The 23,663-nt window shown below is 32.1% G+C and overlaps 1 protein-coding gene across 1 annotated transcript in view; it reads right to left on the bottom strand.

The window, feature by feature from the left end:
* The window catches only part of LOC134710874 (uncharacterized), a 76,851-nt gene that overhangs the window by 13,837 nt on the left and 39,351 nt on the right, over positions 1-23,663 (bottom strand). The window contains exons 14-16 of the mRNA XM_063571284.1: positions 22,754-22,887; positions 12,889-13,086; positions 9,510-9,562 (exon numbers count right to left, since the gene is read on the bottom strand). Of these exons, the coding sequence (XP_063427354.1) occupies positions 9,510-9,562; positions 12,889-13,086; positions 22,754-22,887 (385 nt within the window). The remainder of the gene's footprint in view (positions 1-9,509; positions 9,563-12,888; positions 13,087-22,753; positions 22,888-23,663) is intronic.

Raw genomic sequence — 23,663 nt, 5'->3', positions numbered from 1 at the left:
TCCTAAACATGTGTTGCTACAACTGCCATATGATTCCAAGACTTCATCCACTCTTGTAACTATTTCAAGTTTTTTTTAAGATAAGGCATAATACCCTATCAGCATACTCATTCTGAAACACCTTTAAACTCCAACAACAGTGGCTGTAGTCTCGGATGCGTACATTATATAGACATTACCGGTAGTTTGAAGGCTGCTACAATAAACAAGAACTACATTTAGGGTAAAATGAATACATAGACGAATCCAGGAGTTGTAACAACAATGGATATAGTCTCGGATGCGTACATAGACAATACTTGTAGTTTGAAGGCTGCTACAATAAACAAGAGCTAAATTTAGGTCAGAGGGAATACATTGGCGAATCCAGGGTCAAAACAAATTTCTCAAAATTGGCAAAGTTTCCTGAGAGATAACGACATTAAGAAGGAATCTTCTAGTTTTTATTCACAGGAGCTTGCTCAATAGATTTTGAGAAAAAAATGTAGTTGAAGCAACGAATGCTCAGGATGTTCTGTGTTATCCAACACATGATGGTGTTTCAAGTTGAGCTCCATGTTAACACGAAGAGGCTTATACTAGAATCAAGATACATGTCCCTAATGCAGTGATAACCAGACTTAACTGAGTCATGACTCAAACAGTCAATGCTGATGTTGCTGTCATTGTGCATGTTGTGTCGATATTCGGTGGCATAGGGGTATACGAACTTTTGCTTGAATTAGGAAGTTGGAAAAGCTTTAAGTATATATATATATATATATATTGTCGAAATCTAGATATGGTGTACTAAAGAAATATTGACACCGAATGTTTGTGGCACAACATCGTAGCCACAAGTTAACAAAAAAAATTTCTGTGACGTATTAAATTTATATTCAGATCCATTTTGTTACATCTTGTGATCAATTTTATTTGGCAATCGTCAATGGCAGTCAGCAGGGTTAAAGAACATCAGTTGTTCGACCTGTTATTCAAATGCGTTTTGTTTAAATATACTTTTTCACTTTTTTGGTCTTTTGGAAAATGTTGTTTGTGCTGTATTTAGACCCTTCTACAACGAAATTTGTTTGACATGCACACGTATAAAAATTGCGGTTTTTATCCAACGCAATAATAGGTTTGAACGTAGTTTTCAATTTAGACTCGTTTATATTTTTTGTTTGGGCATGTATCATATTTTCCCTCCGGTTTATATGATCCGTTCATCCTATATTGTCTCTTAAAATTCAAGAGTCAATCTTAAATTGAGAGTAAATTATATGGCCTTCCAAATACGTTTTCGATCCCTAACATCACTGAAGAGACATATATTGTCGAAATCTAGATATGGTGTACTAAAGAAATATTGACACCGAATGTTTGTGGCACAACATCGTAGCCACAGTTTAACAAAAAAAATAATTTCTGTGACGTATTAAATTTATATTCAGATCCATTTTGTTACATCTTGTGATCAATTTTATTTGGCAATCGTCAATGGCAGTCAGCAGGGTTAAAGAACATCAGTTTTTCGACCTGTTAGTCAAATGCGTTTTGTTTAAATATACTTTTTCACTTTTTTGGTCTTTTGGAAAATGTTGTTTGTGCTGTATTTAGACCCTTCTACAACGAAATTTGTTTGACATGTACACGTATAAAAATTGCGGTTTTTATCCAACGCAATAATAGGTTTGAACGTAGTTTTCAATTTAGACTCGTTTATATTTTTTGTTTGGGCATGTATCATATTTTCCCTCCGGTTTATATGATCCGTTCATCCTATATTGTCTCTTAAAATTCAAGAGTCAATCTTAAATTGAGAGTAAATTATATGGCCTTCCAAATACGTTTTCGATCCCTAACATCACTGAAGAGACATATATTGTCGAAATCTAGATATGGTGTACTAAAGAAATATTGACACCGAATGTTTGTGGCACAACATCGTAGCCACAAGTTAAAAAAAAAAAAAAAATCTGTGACGTATTAAATTTATATTCTGATCCATTTCGTTACATCTTGTGATCAATTTTATTTGGCAATCGTCAATGGCAGTCAGCAGGGTTAAAGAACATCAGTTGTTCGACCTGTTAGTCAAATGCGTTTTGTTTAAATATACTTTTTCACTTTTTTGGTCTTTTGGAAAATGTTGTTTGTGCTGTATTTAGACTCTTCTACAACGAAATTTGTTTGACATGCACACGTATAAAAATTGCGGTTTTTATCCAACGCAATAATAGGTTTGAACGTAGTTTTCAATTTAGACTCGTTTATATTTTTTGTTTGGGCATGTATCATATTTTCCCTCCGGTTTATATGATCCGTTCAGCCTATATTGTCTCTTAAAATTCAAGAGTCAATCTTAAATTGAGAGTAAATTATATGGCCTTCCAAATACGTTTTCGATCCCTAACATCACTGAAGAGACATATATTGTCGAAATCTAGATATGGTGTACTAAAGAAATATTGACACCGAATGTTTGTGGCACAACATCGTAGCCACAAGTTACAAAAAAAATAATTTCTGTGACGTATTAAATTTATATTCAGATCCATTTGTTACATCTTGTGATCAATTTTATTTGGCAATCGTCAATGGCAGTCAGCAGGGTTAAAGAACATCAGTTGTTCGACCTGTTAGTCAAATGCGTTTTGTTTAAATATACTTTTTCACTTTTTTGGTCTTTTGGAAAATGTTGTTTGTGCTGTATTTAGACAACGAAATTTGTTTGACATGCACACGTATAAAAATTGCGGTTTTTATCCATCGCAATAATAGGTTTGAACGTAGTTTTCAATTTAGACTCGTTTATATATATATATATATATATATACACGAGTCTAAATTGAAAACTACGTTCAAACCTATGACTGCGTTGGATAAAAACCGCAGTTTTTATACGTGTGCATGTCAAACAAATTTCGTTGTAGAAGGGTCTAAAAACAGCACGAACAACATTTTCCAAAAGACCAAAAGAGTGAAAAAGTATATTTAAACAAAACGCATTTGACTAACAGGTCGAAGAACTGATGTTCTTTAACCCTGCTGACTGCCATTGACGATTGCCAAATAAAATTGATCACAAGATGTAACAAAATGGATCCTAATATAAATTTAATACGTCACAGAAAAAAATATATATATATATATCCATGACCTTTCAAATGCACGTTTACTTGAAAGGGAACTTCGTTGTTGACATGGATGGCGTTTGAAGATGTGACTTTATGATTTACAATGATGATTGATCAGTCAACATCACCAGCTATGGATTTGATAATGTCATTGATAAACGATACGTGGTTTTGTAGTAAGATCGAACACACTTATCAGATGGTGTTTACGACGCAAGAAAACATGTTTTTGAAAGAGGAAAGACTTATTGATGCTATTTGAACGACTATATTTTTTTCAGCATGTAAATCGTGCAATATACCATGGCGGGTGTTGATGAGTAACAAGCTTGAAATTAATTCCTATGCTTACTAGTCCAGACGCTGAATTGTGAAGGGAAAAATGTGATCCTTTGTGACCCTTTTGGAAAACTCTGTGTGAGGCCTCTTAATCTTATTAGGAGCTTGTACATTAATGATGATGTATGAAATAATACCACGGTCTTTGTAAATGAGGAAAATCAGCTCTCCGTTTGTGAATAAACATGTATTTGCGGCCATAAATCAGTTATTTTAAAGATGTTTTAGTACTTTTATAAGTGATTTTATTTTATTTTAATCAATCTATCCAAAACTATATTACTTATCTTTGAAATTTACGCCATATTAGTTTTTTTACCGGAAGTTTTAACTTTGTATTTAAATATTCACTATAGAATAGCATGAGTTGTTTAGTGGATAACTTGAACCCAAAAGTTTAATGACCAGCAAAAATAACCCATATTTTCTTTACATTTAAAAAAAAACGTTGAATATCAAAACAAAATAATGATATTTCTGTGTCCGCCATTTTGAATATTTCCGGAAGTAAGGGTTTTAAAGACATATGTCTTTTACATTGTATTCATTAGAAGTATCAAAGAAAGGTTCCTGCACAATTTAATGATAGTAGCACTACGTGAAAACACGTTTCAATCACCCTCCTTTACAAAAAGCTTGTTTTAGTACAATGTCCGACATGTTTGATTTTACCGGAAGGGTTTTAAAAGACATCTTACCTCTATAATATATCCAAAAGTAGTATTTAACAAAGGTTTGTACCAAGTATTATCATAGCATCATGATAATAATACCTTCTCACATGCTAACCTTCGATATTGGGCCAATATAAGTATGATGTCCGCTATTTTGGATCTTAACGGAAGTGAAATTTTTTTTCAAATGGTCCGAGACCACAATTATTTCGTAGTGCATTTGTTTTAGAACATTAATGAAAATTTAAAAAATCTCACCTGCGCTTTCTCAATGAAATTTTTACAGTGTGTTATACTACTTTTGGGACAAATTATATAAAAATTATAGAAAACTTCATTGGCTCAAAATATGAACAATCTTATTATTAGGGCATCTTGAAATCTTTTGACAGCATCCGAAGTGCTAATTTTTAACCTTTTTCAGATGGACCAAATCACTACTTTCCTTTAATATTCGGGACCCAAATTTTTGTAGTGTAATTTCAACCCCTTCTTGCATTTTGAGGCATTCATCATGGAGAAATCAATTTGGAAGGGTTATAAAAGTTAGTGGCAAGTAACCCACTCTCCACACTAGGGACTATAATCAAGGGACGACAATTGCGGTCTCGCACCAAATGCCAGGGACGACAATTGTGGTCTCGCACCAAATGCCTTTCTATCTAAAACAAAAGAGTAATAGTTGAGGAAGGTCTATGCCAAATTCCATGCTTGTAGCAGGATGTTAACAATTCGTCTGAAATATTCATGTAGCCGATGGGCTATAAGCCCAGTCCCACAAGGCCATGATCGCACCGCTCTCACCGCGATCTTAAATTAATTCAGATCGTAGTGAGGTCGCGGTATGAGCGGCATGGAAATGATAATTTTCGTTGTTTTCACGATGATACTACGTCCTTATTACGCTTCTACAACGATCCCGCTACGATTATACCACGTTCTCACCACGCCTTTTCTATGATTATCATGATTCGAGCGTCACGGATGAGTCTTTTGTAGACGAAACGCGCGTCTGGCGTTTATACTTAATTTAGTCCTGGTATCTATGATGAGTTTATTTACTACGCTCAACACATTCTCACTACGATAAAACTACGATTTATGCGATTGCAACACTATCTTACCACGCTTCAACTCCGATTATAACAAGTTCCTACCACGATTATACGACGTTTTGAAGACATGTTATCTTTATAATATCCAAAAGAAGTACAAAACAAAGGTTTGTACCAAATGTTATTATAGCAGCATGATAAAAAAAACCTTTTCAAACACTAGCCTCTAGTATTGGGCTGATTTGAGTATGATGTCCGCCATTTTTAATTTTACCGGAAGTGAGACATTTTTTCCAAATGCCTCCTTATCTGAAATAAAAGAGTAATAGTTAAGGAAGGTCTTTGCCAAATTTCATGCTTGTAGCAGGATATGCACAATTTTTTACAAAGCTGTCGTGCTATTAATAGAACATTCAATAACAGGTACCCGATAACTTTACATTTTATTTTTTATTACATCAAATTGGTATGCAATACTATCACCTATAATAATATATAACTGTTTAAATGTTTTCTAATGGTTAATAAAACAATATTTTAGATTGTCATACTTACTCTTCTATTGAATTTATCAATGAAAAAAGAAAGAAAAAAACATTAACATCTTCTTTTTTTTAGTCATATGTAAAACGCTTTGTAGATTGAAACTAACAATTATTAAAAAGAAGTTGAAGTCAAAATATTCTTCTCCAGAAATTTTAAACAAATATATATCAAATTTTAATTCTTTCTTTATAACTTTATGTATTTTATTACACAAATTGTCCACTTAGGGACAAGGTATTTTGTGTACAAAAGTTAAAAAAAACTATTGTTTGCAATTTTCCACATGAACAAAAGTTTCTTTGTAGTTTTCTTAGAAAATGTTGTAGTAATTTTCATCTAAAAGTTTATTTTTCTTATAAATATGAATAACAATTCATATAAATTGTTTTGATTTAATACATCAGATAAATTATTAAGTATATGTTTTTCATTGATCAAATATTGCATTTGGTTGAATAATGATTCCAATTTTATAGGTAAACCTTTCCATATAAATTGGTTTCTTTTTATATGAACAGTGCTTTTTATAAAATTGTCCGACTAAAAGATAGCTAACCGATCTTTTTGATATCATTTTTTTTACTTAATCAATTTTAGCTATCTAGTTATATTTATATTTTACGTTATTCAAAATGACATCAGCCTTTTTCATCCATGTCATTATTTACATAAATCAGATGTGTACCGATCTATTTTTTTACATTCCTCTCTACAATGCCTAAAATGAATCCTACGAGTTTTAACACGACGGGGGCGCTTAGGAGGGGGGGGGGGGTTGGGTTGGTAACTTCCTATTATTGAGTATACGGGGATGTGCCAAAAATATTGGTCATTATTTTGCGAGATTTTATATAAAAATGACCCTCCTTTTTTAATGACATCTTATATAAACTGCATTACGTTTGATAACTGTATATTGATTAGGGGTATGATCTACACACCAATCCAACAATCCTTGCGTAGATATAACGATAGAACATATGTGCACCAAACGATGGCAATTAATATATAAAAACTTAAGGGTAGCTGGTATATTGATGAATTATGAGTGATGATGGGTTAGTGCTTATATAATCATGGGTCATATTTTAAATATTGTATATAAGTATAGATCATTCTTTCTTTAATATTTATATAACTATAGTAGTGCCCGTAAAGGACATCCTTGGCGTATACCCCTGTTGTTTTTAAAGACATCAGATATCCAACCATTGATTATAAGACATTTGAATATAGTTATATGAAGTGTCTACATATCTTATAAAAGAATCATTAAACCAACATGTTTTAATACTGACAACAAAAAAATCCATTCTAAAGAGTCAAACGCTTTAGAAAAACAACAAAAAACTATTGACCCTTTAAGTTGTATAAATCAGAGAAATTAATAATACTTTGTATCTGCCTAAGATTTAAACCAACACATCTTTTCTCTACATATTTAGTCTGATCTTCCTTAAAATACTTTAGTAGAATATTCTTAAATCGCTCTGCTAGAGGGTATGATAGAAGTTACATGTCAATATCCAAAAGAGAATAATTAAAAAGGACAATAATTATTGAGTGAAAATTCAACCTTTTTAAATAATAATGTCAATACATCTGTATGGTGTGAATATTTGAGTTTGATATTTTTTTTTATAAAACATTAAAGATCATTAAAAATGTTTACTACATTTGCACTATGAACTTAAATATATCCCAAAATTTCTATAAAATTCGATTGTTAACCCTCTAATCCAGGAAATTTGTAAGGTATCATTGTCGAAATAGAATATGTGATATCCCAAACGCAGACTGATTTATCATTTCATCCATTTCTTTTTCTAGTTTCTCTATTTTCGCGAGATGTTGTATCCGGTCTTTGAGTCGAGAATCAGGTTTTATTATACTTTTTCTTCCTACATGTCTTATCAATTTTTGAGAATACAAATATTTGAAGATTAAAATAAATCCTTGTTTTGATAAGTATAGTGTGATTTTATCTTGAAACAACTTGATAATGAAAAAGCACAGAAAACATGTATTTGTGAACCCAGAATCACTTAATCAGGTTATTTCAAGGCTGGAAGAAATAGTTATAATATATTCATTTTATAGTTTACGTTATATCTTTTCAACAAGAGGCTGTCACCACGACAGCAAACCGGATTTATTAACATTTATTTGTGTCCTGGCAATATCACAAGAACCATTACTGATGATTGGTGAAAGTGAAAATCGTCAATATCAAATGTGACCTCTATTTTGTCATCAGTATCAACATATTAAAATTTGAAAAGCTTAGATTGAATGGTTTGTGAGTAAATGCAACAACGTGAATGGAAACACCATTTTACGATCTTTCAAGAACCATAACTCCTGAACAGTACAAGTCAAAATCGTCATTATTTAACTTGACCTCTATTTTGTCATCAGTAACAACATATTAAAATTTGAAAAGCTTTGGTTGAATGGTTCATGAGAAAATGCACGGACACGACTGGAAACGCCATTTTTTCAATCTTTCAACAACCATAACTCCTGAACGGTAAAAGTCAAAATCGTCATTATTGAACTTGACCTCCATTCAGTCATCAGTAACAACATATTAAAATTTGGGAAGCTTCGGTAGAACAGTTCGTGAGTTAATGCACGAACACCATTGGAAACGCCATTTTACGATCTTTCAAGAACCATAACTACTGAACGTTAAAAGTCAAAATCATCATTATTGAACTTGACTTCTATTTTGTCATCAGTAACAACATATTAGAATTTGAAAAGCTTTGGTTGAATGGTTCATGAGAAAATGCACGGACACGACTGAAAACACCATTTTTCGATCTTTCAAGAACCATAACTCCTGAACGGTATAAGTCAAAATCGTCATTATTAAACTTGACCTCCATTTTGTCACCAGTAACAACATATAAAAATTTGGGAAGCTTTGGTAGAACAGTTCATGCTTAAATGCACGGACACGACTGGAAACGCCATTTTTCAATCTTTCAAGAACCATAACTCCTGATCGATAATAGTCAAAATCGCTATTATTAAACTTGACCTTTATTTAGTTGTCAGTAACAACATATTAAAAAAGTTTTGGTTGAACGGTTCATGAGTTAATGCACGGACAACATTTGATTGCCGCACGCCCGCCCGGCCGCCCGGCCGCCCGGCCGCCCGCCCGCAAAGCATCCCCAAATCAATAACCGACATTTTTGTCACAAAAATCCGGTTAAAAATTAACATACTTGTTTTCAATCAGTACTACTTTCCAGTATATTCTTTTCTGGCCGGCGCCGAATAAGGTGGTGTGACATCTTACAAAGTCTTTTCAAATTATGTTTGCAAAGATTTCCGCTAAAGACAGTGATAGGCACCGTCTTAAACTTGCAGTAAGGAAACAGTTTGGTTTTTATTTTTGCTTGGTGTTACAGGCCTAACTGACTTTGAGACGAAGAACAACAAGAAAGCGCTGTTCTATTGCACTTGAGTTTTATTTAAGTGCATTAACTGATTTTAAGTCATGGCGACACAATCGCAATGAAGCCTTAAAAATATGGAGAACATAAAGCAAACGGAATACAGCTAAAACACTATGTCTCTGTGTCCCAAAAAGTCAATCTTACAACATTGTAAACTTTAGGTCAAAGTTATTTTGCATCTATATCAAATTATGAAGGATTATTAATCAGGATCAATTCTCTGTAAATGTACCAAACATACGTAAATGGAGAATTGTCTCAATGGCACTCACACCACATCTTCCTATATCTAAAAACATTACATACCATTAAATTCTACATATATGCTGAAGCATCTATAGTCTGTTTGGACTGTTCCTCTAAAAAAAAAATTCTAGGTTCATAGGGGATTTTTTTTTTATTAATCTGGTGTCAAATTACGTTCACTGAATAAATGTTCATTGCATTTTACTATTGGCATAGGTACATTTATGTATAGAGCAGTTTTTATTTTGTGTTATCAATTGTATATATCAGTGTTGTGATTCCTGGGTATAGACACAAATTATAAGAACCAAAGAAAACTTGTGTTTTGATAGCAGGAAATGGTAACAGTCTTTTTTTTTTAATATTTTTTGTTTTGTGTGATGGTTGGTTTACTGTCTCATTTAATTAAAACCTTTCTAATTATTTTTCTTCTCCTTTCAAGGTAATTATTTGATTGTAAAATATTTTGCTAAAAATTTCAGCAATTTACAGCATTCAGATTTTTAAATAATGACTAAACTATTTTGGCTACATTTCACATTTGTAAGTGAACTTGTAAGTTATTCATTTTCTTCTGTATGTATCAAACTCTTATTTCTATCTATTTGAAAACACCGGCTTTAGGGCTTTAGGTTTTTCAATCAAATAAATGTATTTCAATATAAAATGAAAACATGAAACATACTATTTAAAATCAGCTTAAAGATAAACTGTGATATGGTTTGCTATTTGTGATTTGGGAAATAAAATGTAAACTAATCATATTCATAGACCACGACCGAATGGGATGAGCCAAAAAATCTCAATGGAAATGGTATGTGCCTATATATGGTAATATAACTGCATATCAAATATCATTGACCATTCACTAATGTTACCATAAACTGACTAAGTAACAAAATTTATAAATGTAAACCAAGCAAAATTATAAATTCAATATACCATATCTAAAGGGCATTGTGAAATAAGCTCCATTGAAATCAAACGGTGCTCATGCTTATATATTGGCATGCAACATATCATTGACCTAACACTAATGATTTTCCTTAAAATGACCTAATCGTGAATTCAGGCGCGTAAACTAAACAAAGACTTAGTAGTCAAAAGACCATGACTGAGGGACGCCTCATCAAAAACTAACACATTGTTGATACTGCTGCTGACATTGATGGAAACCGAAAACTCAAAACTCACTATCTTAATTGAAGGAAATACATAATGAGATGAGTTAACATTGTGATCTAGTGGTAAGAAATCCTGTGAAAACCCAATTGACAATTGTATGTCTTTTGATTTTGTTGATACTACGTTGTCAGTCTTTTTTAAATTATAGTTATATTTATCTTTTTCAAGATGTAACGTAATACATATTCCGCAATAACTACAGTAACAAGTACTCTTTCATTTTTGCTTTTAAGTTTCTTTCTTTTTACTTTACTAATCAATATCTAAAAATTCAAATCACCAAAATACGGAGCTCCCTGGAAATTCAAAACGGGAAGACCCTAATATAATGGCAAAATCAAAAGTTCAAACACATCAAACGAATTGACAACAATTGTCATATTCCCCACTTCGTACAGGCATTTATGATGTAGAAAATGGTTGATTAAACCAGGTTTTATAGCTAGCTAAACCTGTCACTTAAATTACAGTTTTAAACATCCAAATAAATTGACAATGATGTGTGAAAAAAAGAAACTTTCATAATAAGTAAAAATTTCAAAAATATTAGAACAGCAGTCAACATTGTGTTATTAAATTTTTCACTTTGAAACAAATAAATATATAAACAAACATTTACCGTGGCACAATAACGAGATGTATAAGAACATAGCCCTGTCATATGTAAGAAAGTAACACAAAAAGCACATTTTACACTTTGATACTTTCTTCTCTGACAAAGAAATGTCAAAAAGTCAATATTTAGCATTTCAGAAGCACGAACTCCAAAACAGGTGGACAGTTTTGAATATTTTTGGCTAGATAAAACTTGTTTTGAAATCATTTTTAACATGTTACTTTTATCTCTGATTAATTGATATAGTCTGCGAATTATTAGACAAACTGTACTGTGTACCCTATGTGCGCTGGTTTCTAGACGGAGCTGCCATGTTAATCGGCCAACCTAACCGAAAATAACAGACTTCACAGTTGACATCCTAAAATTGAAGCTTACGTAATTTGGTTTTCATTCATTGCTTATTTTCAGTTTTGAATCTTTTTAACGAAAATTTTATGGATAACAGACGACAGATGCAAGTTATATAAAAAGTTCACCTGGCCAGATAAAATGTATAAAAAAATGTTTGCAAGTGTAATAACTTTTATGAAGAGTTATATGATTATTTCCACAACAATGAAAAAATAGTATATCTTAATAAGTGACAATTTCTACAATATATAGGTTTTCTTTTTCTTCTTCATTGTATTTCTCTCACAAAAATGTAAATATATATATATATATATAAACCAATCTAAATTGAAAACTACGTTCAAACCTATGATTGCGTTTGATAAAAAGCGCAATTTTTATACGTGTGCATGTTAAACAAATTTCGTTGTAGAAGGGTCTAAAAACAGCACAAACAACATTTTCCAAAAGACCAAAAAAGTGAAAAAGTATATTTAAACAAAACGTATTTGACTAACAGGTCGAACAACTGATGTGCTGACTGCCATTGGCGATTGCCAAAAAAAATTGATCACAAGATGTCACAAAATGGATCTTAAAATAATTTAAATACTAAACAGAAAAACGTTTTAAACTTGTGGCCGCGATGTTATGCCACAAACATACGATGTCAATAAGGTTTAGTACACCAGATCCGGATTTCGACAATAAATGTCTCTTCAGTGATTTTAGGGATCGAAACGGTATTTGGGGAGCCATATAAAGAGTATCCTCATTTTTAGAAAAAGTACCCTCATTCTAAGATAAACTCTTGAATTTAAAGAGTCAATATAGGATGAACGGATCATATAAACCGGAGGGAAAATATGATACAAAGCCCAAACAAAAAATATAAACGAATCTAAATTGAAAAGTACGTTCAAACCTATGATTGCGTTGGATAAAAACCGCAATTTTTGTACGTGTGCATGTTAAACAAATTTCGTTGTAGAAGGGTCTAAAAAAAGCACAAACAACATTTTCCAAAAGACCAAAAAAGTGAAAAAGTATATTTAAACCAAACGCATTTGACTTACAGGTCGAACAACTGATGTTCTTTAACCCTGCTGACTGCCATTGGCGATTGCCAAATAAAATTGATCACAAGATGTAACAAAATGGATCTTAAAATAATTTTAATACTAAACAGAAAAACGTTTTAAACTATATATATATATATATTATTAATACTTTTGCTTAATGTAGTACCTTGAACATTTTTTATTCATTTCTTAGCTATTGACTTTCATATAAGTAACAACTTACTGTATAACAAAAAAACAAACAACATGCATGCCTATTTGAAACTGCTGGTTGTCTGGATTAACTAGTAGAACAATAGTTGTCAGTGTCTTGTTAAATCCAGCAGTATTTGTTGTATGCAGCATTTTCAGTAATACTTCAGAATGTCTGTCTATTTTCATATCCTTAGAACTGGATGTTCCTTTTACAACAGGTTTCTGACTGTAAATATATGAAGACTATAAATCTTTTTAATTTGAATTCGAATCACATAATTGCCAGTTGTTTGGAGTTATTAAAAGTGTGAGAACTCCGCCTTTCTAGTTCCCGTGTGGTAGATTGTGCACGACAACCTTTTTTTATTCAAAATGTTGTATTCAGATACATAGTATATTTATATTTCAACACATACAGATAAAATTTAATAATTGATTCATGGTTTTTATAAGTAAATTTTTGATAAACTTGAATGTCTATATATTTTGCAAATGATTTATTCAAAAAGAGGGACGAAAGATACCAGAGGGACAGTCGAACTCATAAATCGAAAATAAACTGACAACGCCATAGCTAAAAATGAAATAGACAAACAGACAAACAATAGTACATATGGCACAACATAGAAAACTAAAGAATAAGCAACGCGAATCCTATTCAAGTCCCCAAATTTTGAAGAAGTGGATTCACATTAATCAACAAGTGGCAAACACTAGAAGAACTTTGTGAATATGTAGCAATCAAAATTATTGTTTTGGAAAGTCTTATAGTGTGACCTGTATATGAAGGATTTATTCTAGATTGTTCTACTTTAAAAAAAAAAATAGAGTTCTGATTGTCCCACATTATTTTATGAAGTAAAATTATCTTAAACAAGGTATCTATATAATTGTCTGTGTTGCTAAATAAACAAAACATATTTTTGCATGTTAAACCAATTATTTAATGTATATTTTATAAAAGTGTATAATATATTGTTTTTGTATATCCTTAGATTAGTGCACTTTTGAGTTAATAATATAATATTTCTCAAATATATCTATAAAAATTACTTTATTTATTAAAAAAAATACCAATACTGTAATTTTTTTTCAGAAGTTTTTAAAATGAATTATGAAATTATAATGCAAGAAAAGTGTAAACTTATTTACACGGTTCACTACACACGCACGTATTGATAACCTTTGCACTTTTACCAAAGAGGTTAGATGCCATTTATATACACAACATTCTTTTTTAATACAGCATACATTATGATTATGGTGAGGGTAACACCATACACTATTTGCAAAGTTTTTAATAATCATTTCATACACCTCATATAGTAGACATACTGCTTATAGTATCTGATGAACTGACCTAATTATGAAAACGTATCATTGAACAACGAACCATTACAATGAGGTTAAAGTCAGACGATACGTTACCATCTAGACCGGCATGTACAACTTACATTCACTACCTACACCAAATATAGTTCATCTATTGCTTTTAGGAATTAATAAATAAAAGCAACAGTATTATACCGATGTTAAAAACTCATAAATTTATAGAGAAAAAAAATAAATTCGGGTCCACAACTTAAACCCGAGGGAAACGCATTTAACATAAGAGAATGACGACACAAAATTTAAATGTAACACACACAGAAACGAACTAAGCATATAAGACAAAATCCGATGAGAATAACAAATATAACATCAAAACTAAATACATGAATTTGGGATAGAAAAGTACCGTCACACGTCTTATAATAATGTGAATTCACACTCAAATTAATAAACAGACCAAAAGACAAACACTAAATATTGACCTATGAACCATAAAATTGAATTCAAGGACAATGGATATAATACAGACGAAAACTACATAACATACACTTAACTGCGGCCAAGTTTAGCGAAAGGTAGTGCAACGTAATCAATCAAACAAACTTTATTAGATTAACTCGTAAAGGACCGATCGTTTTCATTGGTCAATTCAAACCTTCGACCTCACAATTGCGAAAAAAGAACACGCGTACTATAAAGTTGAATTGACTGTTCAGTATTCTCGTAGCCGGTTAATGTTGTTATAACCTCCCATCGTCGTATTCATGTACAATATTGTGTGCATGATTATCCTTTAGAACATACTCACCCCTTCTCGTCCAATGAAAAGTCATTTTTCTGCCCTCTAATTTCATAGTGCATAGTGAAATGCTATACATGAATGACTTTTAATTGTCAGCTAATTATGAAAGTGAACTCTTAATGGCTGCACTAACAAAGTGTACAATCCCCTTAGGCGTTTTTCTTTGGGAAATAGCCTAATGATTAAAGTTGAAAGAGCGAAGATTAAAATAAAATATTTTGGAATTTTGCAAAATTTCATGCATTTTCTAATGGTACACATATATAGATTCCACAAAAAAAAATTAGTAAGGATACATAAAATGATATTTATTTAATTTATATACCTGACATTCGAGGGAATTATTTTCTTTTCTTTCCAAAAAACGCAATACCAGACGTCTGATATAGAAAGCAAAGGATTGTTTTCGGAGAAACACAATACATTTAGATTTATCAATATAAGTAAGCATTTAATATTGAATGGTCTAAATTGAAATACGCATCTAGAGAGTTTTATATTTATAAAAAAAATCAAGAAGGGTATATATATAACCTTGTGCTACTTTTTTAAATAATCTAAAAAAATCTTAAGATACATAAGTATTAAATTTTACCTGAAGCAGAAGAAAAACAATTTATCCTTCACAAACTATGTCAGTGCTATTTCATTTCATCCATTGAACTTATCGTTCCCTATGTTTTATATTGAGTTCATTATAAAAAGGTTTGAATATATTACAATGGGATAGGATAGTTTTGTAAGATCACTCGAAAGTGTGAATGTGTTCTAAATTGGCCAGACAATACTTGTTCATGTTTTATGAAGATTTAAGCCCTCGGCTTCGCCTTAGGCTTAAATCGTCATAAAATATGACTGAGTATTGTCTAACCTATAAATAGCAATTTTAACTTTTATATATGTGCATGTAAAATTCATTGATTTTATAATTTTGTGTTATAGTATAAAACTTTAAATTTTAAAATCTTAACAGTTTTCACGTCGAAATATTCATCTGTCTCCTCTCATTTGGTTCTTGATTCAGAGATCTACCATTGTATTTTGATGGGCGGGGGAGGACTTGGATGAACCATTTGTTTTATTTTTTAATTGTAATCCCAGTCCTGTCAGTTTTATTTTTTAGTCTATTCGTTCCAACCTTTTTTGAAACTGCTCACTGATGATACCCCCGCCGCAATTGGATAGTATTAATAGTGTAAAAATATGCAAGTGTCCGGTAAACAGGAAGTTGTCGAGTGATGAATCTGAAAACGCATCACACGGTATAGCTGACTTATATAAATCCTGAAACCAAATTTCAAAATCCTTATATTGTAGTTCCTGAGAAAAATGTGACGAAAATTTTCAACTTTGCTATCATGTGTAAAATCATACAAGTGATCGGTAGACAGGAAGTTGTCAAGTGATCAATCTGAAAACGCATCACACGGTATAGCTGACTTAGATAAACACTGAAACCAAATTTTTAGAAATCCTTGTATTGTAGTTCCTGAGAAAAATACGACGAAAAATATTCATGGGACGGACGGACTGACTCACGGACTGACAGCCAGAGGTAAAACAGTATTACCCCCCCCCCCCCATGTTTAAAGCGGGGGTATAAATAGGTGAGTACCTTCTTGTACATGTATTCAGTCATTCTCAATTTCTTAATATCTCGTTAATCAGTTCATCAGACATGTATGGTTTTGTAATTCATTTTAAATACGCATGCATATTATACATCACTTTGGCGGATACATGAAGTTCAACAATGTAATGCAAATCACTATTCTTACGGTATGAAATAAAAAGAAAAGTGTTCATCCAATTTATATCTAAAACAGTACATTTATATTGTTCCTTATAAACTACGATATTTCTCACACGTATTTATTTTGTTTTAAGTTCCAGACATGCAAAAAAAAAAATCTTCGCCGATGTATCATTTCAATCCCGTTTACACAAACATGCCTTCACTGAATTCATTTGAATTGTGTGGTGAGCATTATAGTACATTGCACTTGTTGCATACTACGTCTTCGTTCACGTGCAGACATAATACGATTGTTGTTGTTTTGTTTATATGTTTCGGGGACAATTTGCTCCGTTTATGATACGTAATTTCTGAATGTCCAAACGCTTTATAGCTACTGTGTTACGTTCTTTGTGTTTCTTTAATAGCATGAAAACACCAGAAGAGGAATGTGCAACCTATCATAAATTAATATAATTATTGTAATGGATCAGTATTATGAGATCCTTATTAAAAGTAACTACGACTTTGAAATAGATCAAAAGTCGTTCATTATTCATCCGTATAAAAGCAGCACATGTATTTTATTTATCTTTATATTTTTCATAATGCGGTACAAGATAATTGTGTTGCTGCAGTATAATATCGACACAACTCTTTGAAATTCAAAATTTGACCAAAGATTTGTGAATTATACAAATCCTTGTTTTTACGTTCGTAGTAACATAATTCATTCCATTGTCAGTCACCTGTATCAATCAATTCACGTGCACACTACGATAATGTAGTTGCTGTATTGAATATTTCGGCCAATGAAGTGAGAAGTTACAAGTTGTTTGTTTATGATACGCCAGAATGTTATCAATGAACTTTCAATCGCTAAACTCGACTACATTCCACTGTAAGGTATTTGCAAACACTTCTACCATCTGAAATATAAAGCTTTACAAAACAAAACTTTACGCTGCTGCCGTCGGATAGCAATTGTAACGTTTATGGGTCATCCTAAAATCCCCTTTTTAGCTCACTTTGCATCCGTCGTTCGTCTGTTAACTTTTACGAAATTCTTCTCCTCTGAAACTACAGGGCCAAAATAAACCAAACTTGAACACAATCATCATTGGGGTATCTAGTTCAAAAAATGTGTAGCGTGACTCGGCCAACCAACCAAGATGTTCGCCACGGCTGAAAAAAGAACATAAGGTTAACATCCAGTTTTGGGCTTATAACTCAAAAACCAAAGCATTTAGAGCAAATCTGACATGGGTATAATTGTTTATCAGGTCAAGATCTATTAGCCCTGAAATTTTCCGATGAATCGGACAACCTGTTGTTGGGTTGCTGCCCCAGAATAGGTAATTTTAAGGAAATGTTGCTGTTCAGGGTATTATCTTGAATATTATTATAGATAGAGATAAACTGTAAACAGCAATAATGTTCAGCAAAGTAAGATTTACAAATAATTCAACATGACTGGAATGGTCAGTTGACCCCTTTAGAAGTTATTGCCCTTTATAGTAAATTTCAACCATTTTTCGTAAATCTAGTAATCTTTTACAAAAATCTTCTCCTCTGAAACTACTTTCCCAAGTTCATTATAGATAGAGATAATTGTAAGCAGCAAGAATGTTCAGTAAGATGTACAAACACATCACCCTCACCCAAAACACAATGTTGTCATTAATCCATCTGCGTCCTTTGTTTAATATTATCATAGACCAAAGTGAGCGACACAGGCTCTTTAGAGCCTCTAGTTCCATTTTTAGATACTATATATAACTATTGTTGTCCGGTCACTTTTTCGCAGGGATCGTTCATCCCGTGCCTGAACTCAATGTCCAGCTTGGATATTTAAACCTCGTCAGGGCCGTATTTCTTTAGATTAGGGAAAACTTTCGTACTGGTAAGTTGTACATCAAATATCATTTTATTTTGTATTTTGATGTTTGACTTAAATATTTATGTCTTGACATTTGATATATGTCTTTTCGCTCTTGTAGTCAAATCGTTCTAAAATATTAATTTACGTTTCCGTTCTAGGATAAATAAAGGGAATTGTACACTAGCTTGATATTTTATGACTTCGGGTTTATAAAGATATGGAGCTCATTTTGATAGCAATATTTAGACAGATGGTTAATCCGAGGGATATTTTGGAGTAACGGTCGTCAATCAACGGAATTGTTCGTGCCTTACTCTGAAATTGAAATTTGTATTATTGCATGTTTTAGCTTTGAGTCTTGAACTGGTCAATGATATTGAAAAACACTTGTAGACAATGCTCTGGTTGGCTAAAAGTTGAACGGGTATTGACAATTTATTTGTCGAGTTTGGAGGATTTATATTTCAACAGACAGTCGGTATTCCAATGGGTAATAATTGTGCACCCCTGTTGGCTGATTTGTTTTGTACTAGTATGAAGACAAAAAAGAAAAAGCAACTTGCGAAATTCTTTAATTTTACTTTCCGATACATTAAAGGTGTTCTATCATTGAATAACCCATATTTCAGCCAATACTTACACCCCAGTGACATTGAAATTAAAGATACTACTTATACTAGAAGGCCTGCTTCATACCTTTACCTTTTTCCTCAATATTGACGTAGATGGACGACTTCACACGAAAATCTATGATAAACGGGACGATTTCAACTGCCCAATTATCAATTTCCCATTTCTCAGCAGCAGCATACCCTCTGCCCCTTCGTATGGTGTTTACATATCACAATTGATACATTATTCTCGTGCTTGTGCACCCTATACGGACTTCATATACAGGAGTGTGCTCCTTCCGCAGAAACTGCTCCAACAAAGTTATGAGGAGGACAGATTAAAATTGACACTCCGTAAATTTTATGGACACCATCACGAATTGGTGGATCCATACGATCTGTCTTTGACCAAACTAGCTAAGGACATTTTTACCACATGGTAGATTGTGGTTTGTCATTATGTCGTCTATTTTTTTAATTACCAAACGTGACTTATTCCCGATTGTGACTGTTTTGCTGAGTGTGAATTCGCATTACCATAAGACGTGGTACTTTTCAATCCCAAATTCATGTATTTAGTTTAAATGTTTAATGTTATATTTGTAATTCTCATCGGATTTTGTCAAATGTGTTGACGTCTTTTTTATTATATTATATTCATGTGTTATGGTAAAGAAAATTATTCACCGCCTTCATTTATTAAATATGATTTGTTTAACGTTATCAGTACGATATTTTACGTTTGAAGTTAGATTCAAAACAAACCGGACATACCTTTATAATATAGTTGATTGCTACCTTAGTTTGCTATTGATAAGTATTGAAATGTGCATTATTATTAAACGCAATATCAGTATTTAGGTAAAATATAATCTTAAATCAATCCTAATTCTATCTTATTCATTCTAATATGACGTCATTTTTCATTTTTTGATGATCTGTTTTACAAATTCAAATGACGTCATTTGTGTCAATTTTTACAGTTTCAAATATGACGTCACTTGGCGTTGAGGTTTAAACTTATTCGAATGTGTATACTTTTTGTGTTTCAAATGTCTGGTTATGTAATGTATTTCAGTTGTTTCCTGTAATTAATTAATACTTCAGTTTAATCATGTACATCTTTTGTATAAGCATTTTATCAAATTTACTGTTTGCAAAAGTATAAATTATTCTAAATAATAGGGATGTTCTGGTAACTAACAGAAAACCCTTGCCGTTTTTGGCACAACTTTTTTTGTCTTTTGGTCCTCGATGCTGTTCAACTTTGTACTTGTTTCGGCTTTCAAACTTTTGTATCTGGGCGTCACTAGTAGGTCTTGTGTGGACAAAAATGCACTTCTGGCGTATTAAAATTTTGAACTTGTTGCCTTTTGTTGGCTGTTGTTAGCGTGATTCTTTGTCAATTGTGTTCTCCAATTTATTTACATTGTAGTCCTGTGGTGATGTGTTATCATTTTGATTTTATATTTCACATGGCCATAAAAGTGCGAGGTTTGGCATGCCACAAAACTAGGTTCAACCCACCATTTTTTCCTTTAAAAATGTTCTGTACCAAGTCAGGAATATGGCCATTGTTATATTATAGTTCGTTTCTGTGTGTGTTACATTTTAACGTTGCGTCGTTTGTTTTCTCTTCTGTTTTAGTGTAAATTCACATTGCGATAAGACGTGTCACGGTACTTGTCTATCCCAAATTTATGTATTTGAATTGGTTTTGGTGTTATATTTGTTATTCTCGTGGGATTCTGTCTGATGCTCGGTCCGTTTCTGTGTGTGTTACATTTTAGTGTTATGTCGTTGTCCTCCTCTTATATTTAATGCGTTTCCCTCGGTTTAAGTTTGTTACCCCGATTTTGTTTTTTGTCCATGGATTTATGAGTTGTGAACAGCGGTATACTACTGTTGCCTTTATGTATAGATAAATGCGATGGTTTTTTTTATCTGCATCGATTTTTGTTCCCTAGTCATCGAATATTGAGGTTCATGATCTAGTCTAACAAAGTCTGTGGGACCAGTGGGTATATTTAATTTGTCTCGGAAGGTTGACGTCACAACTTGATTGATTGAATAGTATATTAGTTAAAGACGACTAGTGTACAGCTCTCAATATTTTAAGAAAACGGACACCTAAAAATTCTAGTATCATATTATTTTATTCAATTAAATAGCACTAAATCCAAACGCTTCTTTGAATTGGTTAACTTGTACTGGGTATTTTTCACCTCATCGTTTGTCCAAAAAGGGGAAGTTCGAAAATGTATTGAAATTCTGATTTGCTATTTTCACATGGAGATACCGCGATATTTTTGTATTTATATTGTCTTTGTCTATTAAATATGAAACTGTTTAATGAATTTTAGTCATTTTTTTATATGAGCAAATACATTGCTTGGCAAATCGTCATCACTGGTCATTTTTAGGTTTCTTATACCTGTCATTTATTGAATTTAATGGTTCGTTGTATTGTAAGTATGCTGTCAGAAGTCCTGAAGATAACCCTCTCTACCAGTAACGTAACCGGCTGAGCTAGCGGGGTAAAATGTCATGAGACAGATTATGAAAGAAAATACGTTTATACACGAAAACCCATTTACGTTGCACAATACCTATGTCGCAAGCAACAAAACAAAAAGTCATTTGTCATGATTGGACAGATAGAAAGGAATGCAAGTGTTATTAACGTCATCAATGCATAACAGCCAAAAGACTGCCACATGGCTGCTTAGTTAAACGATACGATTCATGTAAACAAAATTGCATTAAAATAAAGTATCGCAGCTAAATGTTTGTAATAAGCATACAATAGAAATCTAAATGTTGTCCACTATTTTAAATTTACCGCCAACGATATTCGTGCGTATTTTGTTATTTGGCAAATAAAAACAACTGGTATTTAGAAATTTTAGTCTAAAAAATATTTGTTCTAAATCCTCGTTATCAAAAACACAGAAGATAAGAAAACAATGAAAGGCATTCCATAGAACACTAATTCCAATATGCTACGTCATTGATTTATGTTTTTTTGACAATCATTTAGGTTTTAATTCAGCCATATTTTAAAATTAAAAGCAAGAACAAAGTGTCCAATTAGTTATACATACGCTACCAGCCTACTAGATTAGGGCAATAACACCTACTTCAGTATATCCGGGGAAAGAGGAAATCTAGCACAAGGCAGATAAAGAGTCTAAAATAACTAAACTCCAAACTCGTTCAGTGCAATGTATGTATACATTTGTTTTTCACTGAACGAGCCTTAATAAACATTAACCTCCTTAATGTACATGTACAATTCCACACTCAATCACTTAATATAAAACAAAAAAATAATCAATTACAGTTAGTGTTTTAAAATACTTAATTCAGTAACATTACTTTAAGTTTTTTGCAGGCTTTACAGCAAACAAAAGAAAACAGTAAATAACAAAAATCCTAGACACTACAATATTCCACCAACATCAAACATCACCGTAAAAAAGATGTTTAAACAAATAGAGGCAAAATATGCTGCACATTATATATGCTTACCTGAGGTGATCACCATTCCAAAACACATGTACTTGAAATTCACAGTTAGCAGTGACACCTAATTTAGTTATACCAGATAAAGGATCACATGTTATGACTGATCCTGCTGCTAATGTTGGTGATACAAACTTTGACTGAAAATACAGGTACCGATTAGTGTTTAAAGTAAAGTCTGTTTATTGAAATATCCAGCTTTATAAACTGTAATTATATACTCCAAATTCTTCATAATGTTATATACAATGTTCTTTAAGTGAAGGAAAATTAAAAAAAAAAAATAACAAGAAAGGCGAGGCTGGTCCATGAAATCATGAACATTCAAAGTGATAAAAAGTTGATTTAACCAATTCTTGATAAAAAAAAAAATATAAATAGTCCTAGCTGTACTTTTATTAGATTGTTGGTATTCGCCAAAAGAGAAGAAAATAACTGTTTTAAAATATCAGAAACAAAATCGAAATTATGTATACAAAATAATTTATAAAGAGCTGTGCAATGAGCGCATGCTAGGCATCTCGCCTCTCCTATTCAAAAAGAAAATTTCCATCCCTCCTCAATGTCATACCAGAAAGTTATACAAACCACAAAAAAAACCACCATGCACCATAGTTTCATGGAAACTGCTGAAAACATTTTGGATTTATTGTCTGAAAACTGGAACCCAACTTTTTTTTATGAAAAAAAAACCCCAAGAAGCGTAAATTCTTATTTAGCAAAACAAGAGTACTGACGCTGAAATGACTCTCCTGCCTAACTACAAGAAACTTGACATGAGCTGACATGATATCAGAAAATGAGGGAAAGGTCAAATAAACCAAATCCGAAACGCAAGTACAACTATTTATCATGCAAAACACATAGTTGGTTGACCTATTGCTTATAGTTTTAATGAAGCAAATTTTACAAGGAA

The sequence above is a fragment of the Mytilus trossulus genome, chromosome 3, assembly GCF_036588685.1.
Source record: "Mytilus trossulus isolate FHL-02 chromosome 3, PNRI_Mtr1.1.1.hap1, whole genome shotgun sequence".
Lineage (NCBI taxonomy): Eukaryota > Metazoa > Mollusca > Bivalvia > Mytilida > Mytilidae > Mytilus > Mytilus trossulus.
Note: the sequence above shows the minus strand (reverse complement) of the source record. Positions and strands in the feature narration are given on the sequence as shown.